This window comes from Mastigoproctus giganteus, chromosome 12 (genome assembly GCF_048544385.1).
Source record: "Mastigoproctus giganteus isolate SK-2022 chromosome 12, ASM4854438v1, whole genome shotgun sequence".
NCBI classification, from domain to species: Eukaryota; Metazoa; Arthropoda; class Arachnida; order Uropygi; family Thelyphonidae; genus Mastigoproctus; species Mastigoproctus giganteus.
This window is the reverse complement of record NC_143586.1, coordinates 119,751,089-119,767,254: the sequence shown is the minus strand read 5'-3', so window position 1 is coordinate 119,767,254 and position 16,166 is coordinate 119,751,089. Positions and strand designations below refer to the sequence as shown.

The window sequence follows — 16,166 nt, the reverse complement described above, 5'->3', positions numbered from 1 at the left end:
CCTCAAATTCATCAAATTTATTTACTAAACTCCTAGCATTGGTGTACACGCAAGTATACATGCACCTGTTTCTATTCTTAGCTACCCTAACACAACCCATGTGTTTACTTGTACCGCAATGACTTCCAGCAGTCTCTGAAATATCCTGCATCTTGTTTTTCAGGCTTCTGCTCATTCCAATAGAAGCAGTGCAAGAATCTCTTTCACCTCTGCCAGTGGCTACTGTTAATCTATTAGTCTTTGTCTCCCCCCAAGCTAGCAGTTTTCCGACCCACCTAACACTGCCTCGATATCATCAGCAAATATTCTTGCACCCTTTCTATTTAAGTGTATCCAATCCCTGTAGAAGCAATCTCTCCTATTAACAAGTACAGTCCAGGTCCTGTTCGACCTGGACTGTACCCTGGTCCTGTTCGACCTATCCTTTTTACAAAGCATGTTCCCCGTTTCCCTGACAATATAGTCACGAACAACTACTAGTTCCTGTGGGAGCAGCGTGCATTCTGCCTTGGAGGCTGCCTCTGTGTTATCAACAGCAAATTCAAAATGGGAAGCATTCAAGGAATTTATCTTGGAGGTTACTAGGCTTTACATACCAAGTAAGAAATATTATTCAAGGTTTACGCCTAAATGGATGTCAGATTAACTAATGAGACATATGTTGTTGTTTTTTTAGTATTTTAGGAGCATCAGCAACTAAGGCCATATTGCTCCGGGATATGCGGTGGTCATTCCCTGACCTTTCTGCATCCTCCATATTTGGTGGTGATGGGCTCGAACCCCGGTCTAATCAAGAAGCATGTGCTATGCACTGCTGCTCTTACCCACCTGGCTATGGAGGCGCCATCAATGAGACATATAGCAGAGAAGAAAAATGCATGAGATACATATAAATTAATGGGTGACGTGGAAGTCTATGATAGATATAAGCTGGTCTGTAACCAAGTCACAAAGGGGATTAGGCAGGCAAAGCCAGATTATGAGAAATCCTTGGGAAACGAAGCAAGAGTACTTTCCCTATGTAAACTCTAGAAGGAAAGGGATGAATCAGATTGGTGCACTGGATATTGATAGTTCAACAGTTCATGATCCTGCTCAGGTGGCTAACAAACTAAAATGAGTATTTTGCATCTACATTCACACATGAGTAGTCATATGAAGGGGAATGCCAGAGGTGAAGTAAACTCTGGCAGTGAGCTAGATGATTTTGTAATAACTGAGAGGAAAGTGCAGGAGAAATTGTTGAGGATAAACATAAAAAAGGCTCTTGGGGTGGATGGGATCAATCCAGTTATATTAAAAGAGGCAGCAAAGGAAATAAGCAAACCCTTAGCCATAATTATGAGAGTGTCTTTGGACTCAGGGAAGGTATCCATAGACTGGAGATGTGCAAATGTGACCCCAATTCACAAAGGAGGATCAAAGGCTGACACAAGTAATTATAGACCTGTGAATTTATCTTCTGTTACAGGAAAATTAATGGAGGCACTGGTTACAGAAGCACTGCAGGATCATCGACAAGACTTCAGTTATAGCTAGGACACAGCATGATTTTGTTAAGGGAAAGTCTTGCTTGACCAATTTGATTGGATACTATGATGCAGTCACAAAAGAACTGGACGCAGGGAATAACTTTGATATTATATATTTGGATCTTAGAAAGGCTTTTGATACTGTTGCGCATGGAAGACTGCTGCACAAATTGGAGCAGTGTGGCATTGTAGGCAAATTGCTGCTATGGATAAAGGGATGGTTGAGGTGGAGAAGACAGAGAGTGGTAATGAATGGACACTGCTCATCATGGACTAGTGTTGTTAGTGGAGTCCCTCAGGGTTCAGTTTTGAGTCCATTGTTGTTTTCTGAATTTATAAATGATATTGATGATGGTATATCAAGCTTAATGTCCAAGTTTGTAGATACAAATATTGGCAGGGATGTTAAGGACACTACTGACTGTATGCTGCTGCAACAGGATCTGGAAAGGTTGAGCAGCTGGGATGAGAGGTGGCAAATGAAGTTTAACATTGACAAATGTAAAGTACTACAAATGTAAAGTAATGGAAACAGCAACCCCAGAGCAACGTATCAACTCTGTGGTACTACACTGACAGTGGAAGAGAATGAAAAGGACCTGGGGGTGGTTGTGCAGGCAGATATGAAGTTTTCTGTGCAGTGCAGATGGGCTGCAAGAGTAGCTCATGGTGTCTTGTCAATGATATACAAGAAATTTTCTAGCAGAGATAAAGAGGTGATTATTCCTTTGTATAAGGTAATGTATAAGGTCAGGCCACACCTTGAGTACTGTATACAGGTCTGGAGGCCTCATTTGAAGAAAGATGTGGAACTGCTGGAACGAGTACAGAGAAGGGCAACAAGATTAGTGAATGGAACAAAGGGGTGCTCTTATGAAAAAAGGCTTAAGTTTTGCGAATTACAGTGTCTGGAGACTAGGCACTGGCGAGGTGATCTGATAGAGGTGTATAAAGCCTTGAATGGTTTGAGCATGTTCAATGCTGATGGTATTCTTCCTCTTGCTCAGAATAATTACCTTAGAAAGCATAAATTCAAATTGAGGAAAGACAGATGTAGGATAGATGTGCGGAAGTTTGCCTTTAGCCAGCGGGTAGTTGGTTGGTGGAACAGACTTCCATTCCTGATTGTGGAAGTTGATAGCCTAAATAAACTTAAGGCTCAGCTGGGCAGGTATTTCGAACGAAAGGAGGAGTGAAATGGGAGTGGTTTTTTTTTTTTTTTTTTTTGCTGATGCTTCATAAGCTTGCTTTCTTGCATCATATGCCTCTACTAATGCTAATGCTAAGCTATCCAATTATATTATTAAAAGAGGCGGTAAAGGAAGTAAGCAAACCCTTGGCCATATTTATGAGAGCTTCCCTGGACTCAGGGGAGGTACCCATGGACTGGAGATGTGCAAATGTGACCCCAATCCACAAATGTTGTTGTTATTTGGTTTTTAGGAGCATTAGCAACTAAGGCCATATTGCTCCGGGAATATGCGGTGGTCATTCCCTGACCTTTCCGCATTCTCTGTATTTGGTGGTGACGGGCTCGAACCCCGGTCTAATCAAGAAGCGTGTGCTACGCACTGTTGCTTCATCCCACCTGGCTACGGAGGCGCCCCCAATCCACAAAGGAGGATCAAAGGGGGAGACAGGTAATTACAGACCTGTTAGTTTAACTTCTTTTTAACCAGTTTAACTTCTTTTTAACCTTCTTTTTAACTTTCTTTAACCAATTAGTACCGTCAGGGGTAAAGGAAAGGGTTTTTGCTTTCGTAAAGGTGAGTACAGTGGTCTCAAATAGTTTTTAAATTCTGTACAGTGGGATCAACTGATGATGTTACCAGCAGTAAATTCTAAATGGGAAGCATTCAAGGAATTAATCGTGGATGCTACTAATAAAAGTTTAATACCTATTAAGAGCCATTTCCTTCAAACTAAACACTATACTCAGAATTACAAACAACCCAACACTCCGTGTTGGAATATCAAAAGGTATAACCTTAAAAAAGCAAACTGGCAGATTTTTGCAGAACGTACAGCAGTTGAGCTGCAAAAACAGGAAAATGAGTGGTCTAGATCAGGCAACTGCAGCCCAGACGAGCAAACACTGACTATGACAAACATTTTAACAAAAACGGCAACCCTGTCTATCCCACGGAAAAAACCCTGGTGGTGCCCCGAACTGACTATACTCAGAATTAGGGTACACCAGGCGAGGAGACATTTCCAAAGAGCCAGAACATCTTGGCCACAAAATTAGGTAGATGCACTAAGAGATTCTTATAGAACTCTCAGGAATGAGTATATAGCCTTCATAAGAGACAAGAAAAGGGAATGCTGGAGGCACTGGTGGGAACTACTGAAAACAATAACACCTGGGAAGTTGTCTTCAGAATAGTGACCAACAAGCTGCCAAGAGGAGATGTCTTAGAAACTACTGTCAAACCAGATGGAACCCCAACCCTGTGTTGGGTGGATTCTGTAAATAACATCCTAGACAGTATCATTCAGACTGAAACTAGGAATCATTCCCCCACCAACTAAACATTATAAAAGAAAACACCGAATATGACAATGCCAATATTGAACCTCCGTTCACCATACAAGACTTAGAAATAGCACTATCTAAAACCAAAAACAATAAATGCCCAGGTTTTGACCTCTTAGAGGTTGAGATTATCAAAAAATTAGCAGAAATAGCACCAGATAAATTAATAGCACTATATAATAACTGTATGACAAAAGGTATATTCCCAAAAATATGGAAACTGTGTTAAGGTTAATTCTCAAAATCCCTGAAAAATCCCAAATCATATAGACCAATAGCCCTACTCCCTGTACTAGAGAAAATATATGAAAGACTAATATATAGCAGATTAGCTCAATATTACACAGAAGCAGGTTTGCATTCCAACAATCAGTACGGTTTTAAGCAGGGCAATTCCACGGAGGATGACATGCACCACCTACTGACAACAGTTAAAAACACAGAGGAGAAATATATGCTGGCAATCTCCATTGACTTTGCTGGGGCATTTGACTCACTCTGGTGGCCCAGTGTCCTTAGGAGACTTCACCAGACAAATGCCCCACAAAACCTCTGTAAGGTAATAAACAGCTACCTTACAGACAGAAGTGTCTCAATATGCACAAGGTTCCAGGAATTGACACGCCCTGTGAATAAAGGCTGCCTGCAGGGTTCAATCCTTGGCCCTTTCTTTTGGAACATTGTTCTAGACAAATTTCTGGCCTTGGATCTGGGCCCCATGGAAAGCCTGGCCTTTGCAGATGACATGATTTTCCTTGTAAAGGGTAACTCACGAGTGGTTGTAGAGAAAAGAGCAAACGCCACCCTGTTGCAGCTGCAGGAGTGAGCACAAATGCACATGCTCAAAATATTGCCTGAAAAAACCAAACAAATACTTCTAAAAGGCAATTTGGACATAAGCAGACATCCACAAATCAAAATTAGCACAACCACTATAAAAACGGTAACAGAACTAAAATATCTTGGAGTGGTCTTTGATTCAAAATTAACTTTTTACCTCCATTTGATCTACTTGGCGAAGAAAGTGAGAAATTATGCACGTATGATTGCCAGGATCAGTCGAGCAGACTGGGGGCTCAAAAGAAAGACCCTGGCGGTCATATACCGTACAATGTTCCTACCTGTTATCACCTATGGAGCTGAGCGGATGTGGTTCATCCGCTCAGCCATAGTAAGAAATAGGAATAAATTAGAATCAATACAAAGGACAATACTACTCACTATTACCAGAGCATGTTGCACAGTAAGCACTCCTGCACTACAGTTGCTGGCTGGAACTCTCCCACTTTACCTCGAAGTAGCAAAAAAGAGGCTTATATTATAGATTTAAAAAGGGCATACCCACAGAATTTCTGGGGATAGCCCTTGACACAACCAACACCTTCAATCATGAAAGAAAAAGAATAGCCTAAAAGCTCCATGGGCTATAGCAAACAAAGTGGGAGCAGGAAACCAGAGGTCTGGTTACCAAACGGTTTCTGCCACGGGTGTCAATGGTTAGCCCAGAGCCACCTAAGTGGTATGCTCCTGGACTTTTTACAACATTTATATTGACAGGTCACGGCACCCTAAAGGTGAAACTAACCTCCTTAGGCCTGACCGATGACCTAAACTGCACCTGTGGTGAAAGTGAAGGCTGGGCACACATTCTATATGAATGTATAATATATGACATCCCCAGAACAGAGCTAATAGCACATAGCACAGATTGGTCCCCTTCCCAGGGCAGAAGAACATCTGTTCATCATAGAAGAGCAAAATTATAAAGCTTTTACATCTTTCACACAGAAAGTATTTGAAATGCGCAGAGCAATCCAAAGAATGGCAATTCAGCCTCCCAGCAATTAGACAATAATCAACAGTAAAATTGCCCAAGTTCCCCACCACGCCCAGACGATGACTTAAAAACTGTTAGGACAGAAGTATTCTGCACACCGACAGAAACCTGATATAACAAAACTCCCCAGGACTACCGTGCCATGTGTAGGAACCTAGGGCCCCACACCAAATAAGTAATCATGCAGGGGAGGGAGATGCACAGGCAGCCAGGGAAGCAGATTAACTGAAAAATATCAGTAAGCTAGTAGCAAGAGGATCCAATGTAGAATGAAAGAAGAATGAATGAATGAAAATGAAAGATAGAATGTATAGGATGGGCACTGAGTGAACTAGGAATTATGGTAAAAGGGAATAAATGGCAGTTTTGGTGGAAGAAAGAGTGACCTAGCATGAGGGAAAGAAGAGAGAGAGTGAATGGGAATAAGTGGCCAAAAGAATACAACGTTAAAAATAACTTACATTACTTTACATATACTGTACTAACAAACATTTACTAACCACGTAAACACTATCACTGCATTCTCCCCTGGCCTGCAAAAAAAAATGCAAGTAAGTGAGAATGCAGATTATAAATGAAATAAATGTGTGTGTCTCTCCCACCCTCTCGCCAGATGGGTTTCTCACTGCCAGCTAACACATCCCACCCACGGAGTTTGCAGATGATACATCTATTAATGACAGTAATGGCAGTGTGCTACTGCAACAGGAATTAGATAATTTGGGCAGATGGGCTAAGAAGTGGCAACTGAAGTTTAACCTTGACAAATGCAAAGTACTGCATATGGGTAGAAGTAACCCCAGAGAAACGTACCAACTGTGTGGTACTACACTTATGGTGGTAGAAAATGAAAAAGACCTGGGAGTAATTGTGCAGTCAGATATGAAGGTTCCTGAGCAATGCAGACAGGCTGCCAGGGCAGGTCATGGGGTTTTGTCAATGCTACATAGGAATTTTGCTAGCAGGGAAAAGAAGGTGATTGTCCCTCTATATAAGGCAATGGTCAGGCCACGCCTTGAGTACTGCATACAGGTCTGGAGGCCTCATTTTAGGAGGGATGTAGATTTGCTTGAGCGTGTACAGAGAAGGGCAACAAGATTGGTGAAGGGAATGAAGGGATCCTCTTACCAAGAGAGGCTTAAGTTCTGCAAATTGCAGTGGCTGGAGACTAGGCAACTGCACAGTGATCTGATTGAGGTGTATAAGGCCTTGAATGGGTTGAGCATGCTGAATTCTGATGGGATCCTTCCACGTGTTCAGATTACGAACCTAAGGGGGTATAAATTCAAATTAAGAAAAGACAGATGTAGAACAGATGTGCGGAAATTTGCCTTTAGCCGGCGGGTGGTTAATTGCTGGAACAAACTTCCATCTGTGATTGTGAAGTTGATAGGGTAAATAAATTTAAGGAGGCCCTGGACAGGCATTTGGAGGGAATGGTGTGATTTTTTTTTTTTTTTGGCTGATGCTGCATAAGCTCATACACTTGCATTCTTGCATCACATGCCACTACTACTACTACTACTATAACTTTAATATCATAGTTCTTAGAAAAGCCTTTTATACTGTTGCACATGGAAGATTGCTGTACAAATTCGAGCAGTGTGGCATTGGAGGCAGGTTGCTGCTATGGATAAAGGGATGGTTGAGGGGGAGAAGACAGAGAGTGGTAATCAATGGACACTGCTCTTCATGGACTAATGTTATAAGTGGAGTCCATCAGGGTTCGGTGTTGGATCCATTGTTGTTTTCTGTATTTATAAATGATGGTGATGGTATATCAAGCTTAATGTCGAAGTTATATCAAGCTTAATGTCGAAGTTTGCAGATGATACGAAGGTTGGAAGGGTTGTTAATGACACTAATGACAGTACACTGCTGCAACAGGATCTAGAAAAGTTAAGCAGATGGGCTGAGAGGTGGCAAATGTAAAGTACTACATATGGGAAGCAGTAATCTCAGAGTAATATATGAACTCTGTGGTACCACACTGACATAAGGTATGTTCATGTCAGACGGCACCTGGGATTTCTCCCATCTCCGCTTGTGTTTCACTGTATTGAGGACAGTAGACTGTCAAGCCAGAGACTTTAAAGTATGTGGGCCGTGTCTGTGCAGTGATATGTTGTGCCCATTGTTTGTCTGGCTTATTGGCCGCCAGGCCCCAAGTGGGGCACGACATTGCCCATACCTTGCCACGTGGATGCTAGCCGGTTGTATCCTGTATCACAAAAAATTGCTCTGGCAGTTACACTGGCAATTATCACAACAAATTACTCTGGCAATTAGTACCACACTGACAGTGGTAGAGAATGAAAAGGACACTGGGGTAATTGTGCAGGCAGATATGAAGTTTTCTGAGTAGTGCAGACAGGTTGCAAGAGTATGTCATGGTGTTTTGTCAAAGATATATAGGAATTTTTCTAGCAGGGATAAGGGGGTAATTATCCCTTTGTATAAGGAAATGGTCAGACCATATCTTGAGTACTGTATACAGGTCTAGAGGCCTCATTTTAAGAAGGATGTAGATATGTTGGAATGTGTACAGAGAAGGGCAACAAGATTAGTGAATGGAACAATGGGTTGCTCTTACGAAGAAAGGTTTAAGTTTTGCAAATTACAGTGTCTAGAGAATAGGCACCTGCGAGGCAATCTGATTGAGGTGTATAAAGCCTTGAATGGTTTGAGCATTCTCAATGCTGATGGGATTCTTCCTCTTACTCAGAATAATCACTTGTGTGATTTGAATCCCATCAATGATGAGAGGAACGGGCTTTTTTCACTCCGCGAGGTTAATGGGCTATTTTCATTCTATGGCTGAGATAGAAAGGTTCAACCCCGAGAAACTGGGGTTTTGTGCAGCAAAATGGACAAACTGACCATGAAACACATGCAATTAACAGAAATAAGATATTATGATATGCTTTGATGCTCTGGGCCTAAATATAATAGTTATTTAGCGATACGCGTAATATCACGTGTTCTTTCATTTTGCTCAAAGCATTTCATAATAATTTTGTTTTTTTCCCTCTATTGACAGAGGCGGACTGGCTTTATTGGGGAAACCCCAGAAGCCGTTTTGACTTTGGCCATAAACACTAGTATGATGCCGCTACAAGTTTTCTCCGGTAAGAATTTTTGACAGTCTATCGATATTTCTTTTCTTTTTCTCTCTGAATCTGTAGTATCTTCACCAGCACACTTCCTTTTCACACTTTTCTCAAGTATTTTTCTCATTGTAGGGAATAAATCCAAGGAAGTGAAGCCAGTTGACATTGCTGGACAGTGCTGTGTCGAGTCAGTTTCGTGTGACATAAGTATTGGGAGATCAAAATTGAAAGTAGTAGTGTGCTTTAGGCCTAACGACTCTGATGAGTATCATAAGAAACTGTACAGGGAAATAGAGTGGGCCATTATAAGACAGTAGAGTCTTATAATGGGGGATTTTAATTTCCCAGATATTGACTGGAATTTGTGGGCTGGTCACTCACACACTAGAAAGGCTTTTGTGGATTTATTGGATGATTGTTTTCTACATCAGCATGTTTGGGAGGCAACTAGGGGGAGTAATACTCTTTATTTGATTATCAGTAGTGATTCTTCATGCATTAAGAATCTGCAGATAAATGAACCACTAGGTGGAATTGATCACAGTGTGCTGAAGTGGGATTTACTCAAAGAGGTAACTACCATTAGTGGTAAAGGGAAGGGTTATTGCTTTCGTAAAGTTGACTACGATGGACTGAGATTAAATTCTATACAGTGGGACCAACTGATGATGTTACCAACAGCAAATTCAAAATGGGAAGCATTCAAAGAACTTATCTTGGAAGCTAGGCTTTACATACCAACTAAGAAATATTGTTCAAGGTTTAGGCCTAAATGGATGTTAGATGAACTAATGAGAAATATGGCAGAGAAGAAAAATGCATGGAATACATACAAATTAACACGTGACACAGAAGCCTATGATACATACAAGTTGATCTGTAACCAAGTTACAAAGGAGGTTAGGCAGGCGAAGGCAGATTACGAGAAGTCTTTGGCAAGGGATGCAAAGAAATACAACAAAGAGTTCTCTTACTTATGTAAACTCTAGAAGGAAGGGGATGAATCAGATTGGTCCACTTGATATCGAAGGTTCAACTGTTGATGATCCTGCTCAGGGAGCTAACAAACTAAATAAATATTTTGCATCGACATACACACATGAGGAGTTATTCAGCGAGGGGAATGCCAAAGGTGTATTCAACTCTTGCAGTAAGCTAAATAATCACGTAATAACTGAGAGTAAAGTGCAGGAAAAATTGTTAAAGATAAACACAAGAAAGGCACCTGGGGTGGATGGATCTATCCAGTTATATTAAAGAAAGCAGCAAAAGAAGGAAGCAAACCCTTAGCCATAATTATGAGAGCTTCCTTGGACTCAGGGGAGGTACCCACAGACTGGAGATGTGCAAATGTGACACCAATTCACAATGCAGATCAAAGGCTGACACAAGTAATTATAGACCTGTGAGTTTAACTTCTGTTCCAGAAAAATTAATGAAGGCACTGGTTAAAGAAGCACTGCAGAATCGTCTAGACAAGACTTCAGTTATAGCTCAGACACAACATTGTTTTGTTAAGGAAAAGTCTTGCCTGACCAATTTGATTGGATACTATGATGCAGTCACAAAAGAACTGGATGCAGGGAATAACATTGATATTATATACTTGGATCTTAGAAAGGTTTTTGATACTGTTGCACATGGAAGCCTGCTGCACAAAGTGAAGCAGTGTGGCATTGGAGGCAAATTGCTGCTATGGATAAAGGGGTGGTTGAGTGGGAGAAGACAGAGAGTGGTAATCAATGGACACTGCTCATCGTGGACTAATGTTATTAGTGGAGTCCCTCAGGGTTCGGTGTTGGGTACATATTGTTTTCTGTATTTATAAATGATATTGATGATGGTATATCAAGTTTAATGTCCAAGTTTTCAGATGATACAAAGGTTGGCAGGGTTGTTAAGGACACTACTGATGTTATGCTCCGCCGTGGACGGTCCCAAGCCTGGCTGCGAAAGGAGGAGGGTGGTCATCCTGCCGAAGTTACCAGAACCGGGAAACCGGGGAAACTAGGCAAGAAACCGCATGAAATTCGGAACAAGCTCTTACAACAATGTTACCGCATCCGGGGTAGCCGATGCGCCAGCACTGGGGACCCAGGGTACTTTTGTGAAGTGGACCACTGGCCCCAGAACAAGCTCTTATAACAATGTTACCGCATCCGGGGTAGCCGATGCGCCAGCACTGGGGACCCAGGGTGCTGGTGTGAAGTGGATCACTGGCCACAGCAATAAGCTTACTACGCCGAAAAGGACAATTAACATTGGCGAATGGAATGTTCGAACGGGGCACCACGTTGGACAAAAGGAAATCATTGCCCAAGAACTACTTAGGTGCAAGATATCAATCGCGGCATTATCCGAATTAAGGCTCACCGGGTCTGGAACGATGATCATCCAACAACCAGCACCTAACGAAGCGGTTATGCTATTCTACTCTGGTGGTGAGAAACGAGAAGCAGGAGTTGGCTTTATGGTCGATGCTCAGGCCACCAGTAGTGTGATCGCTTTCCAACCAATATCGGACGCCTGGCAGTCCTTACTGTCAAGGGCACCATCAAGACCCATATTATCTCCGCCTATGCGCCAACTGAGACTAGCCTGGACCCGACCAAGAATGACTTCTACAACCAGCTCCAACATACGCTGGATTCAATTCCGCAGACAGAAGTGATTATCCTCGCAGGGGACTTTAATGCCCACATTGGCGTGGGCAGATCTGGTTGGGAAACAACAATGGGCAAGTTTGGCCATGGGAAGATCAATGACAACGGACTACGTTTGTTGTCCTTTGCTGCATCTAACAACCTGATCATTGGAAACAGCCATTTCCAGCACCCTCAAAAACATCAACTTACATGGCGAAATCCATCTGGCAAGGACTCAGCAATCCTGGACTACATTTTGATCAATGCCAAATTTCGCTCATCACTCATGGACGTTCGTGCCATGAGGGGACCTGATTGCGGATCTGATCACTACCTCATCCGGGCTAAGGTGCAGCTCAAATTACGGCATGCAAAAAGATCATCTCGGTCAGCCAAGCTGGACTGGAGGCAGCTAATAAATGCTGCCAACAAACAGGCATATCAGATCACCCTATCCAACCGCTTCGAGATGGTGGCCGTGCCCGAGGATATAAATGAAGAAGAAAAGCAGATCTTTGATGCCATCCTGGAATGTGCCAAGCCCCTATGTCCACCTGCCCGACGTCGAATGCAACCATGGATATCAGACGAGTGCCTCGACCTCGTGGACAAACGGAAACAGGCTAAGTTGGTCGACTTTGAACGGTACCGGCAGCTAAACCGAGAAGTCCGACAAAGAATGACAGCAGAAATAGAAGCATACTGGAACAAAGTGGCAGACGATCTTGAAGTGGCGGCATCCAAGAACGAGTACCGCACTCTCTACCGCACCCTCAGATGTCTGAGTGGAAAGGCCAAATTGATTAGTGACAACATCAAGAATACTGATGGGACCTTCGTGCGATCACCATCCGAACGCCTGCAACGGAGGAGTGAATTCTTCAAAGCTTTGTATAATCACGACCCACCTCAGGGACATCACGATCCTCTCGATCGACCCCCCTGAGGTCTCCATGGTCGATGTTGAGCCTACAGTAGAAGAAGTGAAAGCAGCCATACAATCCCTGAAGAATGGCAGGGCACCAGGAGTGGACCAAGTCACCACAGAAGCGATCAAAGCCGGGGGAGATGTACTGCTTCGCCGACTACACTCGCTCCTCAAAACCATCTGGTGCACTGAACAAATTCCGCTAACATGGAGGAAAGCCATTATCGTACCGATCCACAAGAAAGGTGATAACCGGGTGGTTGTGCTGGCAGATATGAAGTTCTCTGAGCAGTGAAGACGGGCTGCAAGAGTAGCTCATGGAGTATTGTCAATGATATACAGGAATTTTTCCAGCAGGGATAAGGAGGTGATTATTCCATTGTATAAGGCAATGGTCAGGCCACTCCTAGAGTACTGTATACAGGTCTGAAGGCTTCATTTCAAGAAGGATGTAGAGCTGCTGGAACGAGTACAGAGAAGGGCAACAAGATTAGTGAATGGAACAAAGGGGTGCTCTTACGAAGAAAGGCTTAATTTTTGCAAATTACAGTGTCTGGAGACTAGGCACCAGCGAGGTGATCTGATAGAGGTGTATAAAGCCTTGAATGGTTTAAGCATGCTCAATGCTGATGGGATTCTTCCTCTAGCTCAGAAAAATCACCTGAGAGGGCATAAATTCAAATTGAGGAAAGACAGATGTAGGATAGACGTGCGGAAATTTGCCTTTAGCCAGCAGGTGGATGGTTGGTGGAACAGACTGCCATCCCTTGTGGTGGAGGTTGATAGCCTAAATAAGTTTAAGGCTCAGCTGGACAGGTATTTTGAACGAACAGAGGGGTGAAGTGGAAGTGGTTTTTTTTTTTTTTTTGGCTGATGCTGCATAAGCTTGCTTTCTTGCATCAAATGCCTCTACTAATGCTAATGCTATCCGGGACTGCAAAAACTACCGTGGCATCAGCCTCCTTTCCATCATCGGAAAGGTCTTTATGAAGATCATCCAAGACTGCAAAAACATCGCGAGCAAACCAGTCGAGAAGAACAGGCAGGATTTAGACCCTGGGGAGGATGCTGTGATCAAATCTTTGCCATTCGTCAGCTGATGGAGGAGAGGATCCGGTGTGGACAGCGAACCGTCATTGTTTTCATTGACTTTAAGTCTGCTTTCGACTGTGTCCACCGGCATGCCTTATTGAAACTACTAGAGGTTGAACCTGTACCTCGAAAAGTCATCACACTCCTCCAAACTGCATACAACAGTTTAACCAGCCAGGTGCGCATCCAGAACGATTTATCTGAGGAATTTACCATCCAAACTGGAGTCCGCCAAGGGGATGTAGCCTCCCCGTTGCTTATCAACATCGTGGTCGACGCCATTATGGGGCAAGCATTCAGAAACAGACAGGGCATACAATATGACAAGGATCACTATGTGACTGACCTGATGTTTGCTGATGATAGTGCTATCCTTGCCAGTAACGACGCTGAAGCCACGGATATCCTCTACGACATTGCCCGCATTGCCCGGCCATACGGTTTGAAGATCAATGCTGGTAAGACAAAGGCCCTGACAACAGATGGGTCGCAAGCCACCATCTATCTCGAAGGCGTCCAGATCGAGCAAGTGTAGGACTTTAAATACCTTGGGTCGCTGGTCCAGGAGAAGAAAGTTGCATCCACCATGGAAATCCACAGCAGAATTGGACAGGCGGCCACTGTGTTCGCCTCGCTCAAATGGTGTCTGTGGAAGAGGACCAACATTTCCACAAAGACTAAAATCCGACTCTTCCGGACTTTGATTCTGCCCATTCTTCTTTACGGATCGGAAACATGGATTTGTCTCAAGTTAGATTTGAACAAACTTGAGGTATTCCAAATGCGATGCCTGCAGCAGATCTTGGGCATCTCTCTTCGCGACCGCATCACTAATGATACCATCCGCGCCAGATGCCAACAGCAACCAACCATTGCCGACCAAATCCAGAAGCGAAGGCTTAGATGGTTTGGCCACGTATGTAGAATGGGCACGAACAGAATACCATCCAGACTCCTTTGGAGACAACGACCCACCCAATGGAGCATCCAACGGACCGCGCCTAGGAAAACGTGGGCCAAGCAAGTGGAAAATGACTTGAAGAGCCGACGTCTCGACCTTAACCAGGCCAGGACTGACGCCATTGATCGTAAGGTATGGAAGAACATCACAGAGCAAGTCCGAAACACTGCGGCACCTACAGCAGCATACTGGTTGCGTGGCCAACCGCTTCCCCCAGCTGCCAGCTAAGGACCAAAGAAGAAGAAGAAGAAGAAGATGTTATACTGCTGCAACAGGATTCGGAAAGGTTGAGCAGTTGGGCTGAGAGGTGGCAAATGAAGTTTAACATTGACAAATGTAAAGTACTACATATGGGAACAATAACCCCAGAGCAATGTATCAACTCTGTGGTACTACACTGACAGTGGTAGAGAATGAAAAAGACCTGGAGGTAATTGTGCAGGCAGATATGAAATTCTCTTAGTAGTGCAGATGGGCTGCAAGAGTAGCTCATGGTATCTTGTAGTAGTAGTAGTGGCATGTGATGCAAGAAAGCAAGTGTATGAGCTTATGCAGCATCAGCCAAAAAAAGAAAAAATCACACCATTCCCTCCAAATGCCTGTCCAGTTCCTCCTTAAATTTATTCACCCTATCAACTTCCACAACAACAGATGGAAGTTTGTTCCAGCAATTAACCACCCACTGGCTAAAGGCAAATTTCCGCACATATATTCTACATCTGTCCTTTCTTAATTTGAATTTATGCCCCCTTAGGTTCGTAATCTGAACAAGTGGAAGGATCCCATCAGAATTCAGAATTGCTCAACCCATTCAAGACCTTATACACCTTAATCAGAATACTCGCAGGTGCCTAGTCTCCAGCCACTGCAATTTGCAGAACTTAAGCCTCTCTTGGTAAGAGGATCCCTTCATTCCCCCTCACCAATCTTGTTGCCCTTCTCTGTACACGCTCAAGCGATCTACATCCTCCCTAAAATGAGGCCTCCAGACCTGTATGCAGTACTCAAAGTGTGGCCTGACCATTCCCTTATACAGAGGGACAATCACCTCCTTTTTCCTGCTAGCAAAATTCCTATATATAATTGACAAAACCCCATGACCTGCCCTGGCAGCCTGTCTGCATTGCTCAGAAAACTTCATATCTGACTGCACAATTACTCCCAGGTATTTTTAATTTTCTACCACTTTAAGTGTAGTACCATGCAGTTGGTACATTTCTCTGGATTTATTTCTACCCATATGCAGTACTTTGCATTTGTCAAGGCTAAACTTCATTTGCCACTTCTTAGCCCATCTGCCCAAATTATCTAGATCCTGTTGCAGTAGCACACTGCCATTACTGTCATTAACAAACGTGCCAACCTTTGTAACATCTGAAAACTTTGACATTAAGCCTGATATACCTTCATGAATATTATTGATAAATATACAAAACATCAGAGTACCCAACACCAAGCCCTTTGGGACTCCGCTAATAACATTAGTCCATGAAGAGCAGCACCCATTAATTACCACCCTCTGTCT

General features: G+C 43.2%; 1 protein-coding gene across 5 annotated transcripts in view; it reads right to left on the bottom strand.

Moving 5' to 3' along the window:
- Window positions 1-16,166, bottom strand: part of LOC150077364 (UDP-N-acetylglucosamine transporter-like) — a 392,219-nt gene that overhangs the window by 169,292 nt on the left and 206,761 nt on the right. Inside the window, exon 6 of one of the 5 annotated variants that reach the window (XM_090386784.1) lies at window positions 5,331-5,353. The exons of the other annotated variants lie outside the window; for them this stretch is intronic. Within the exon in view, the coding sequence (XP_090242910.1) occupies window positions 5,331-5,353 (23 nt within the window). The remainder of the gene's footprint in view (window positions 1-5,330; window positions 5,354-16,166) is intronic. 5 annotated transcript variants of the gene reach the window in all.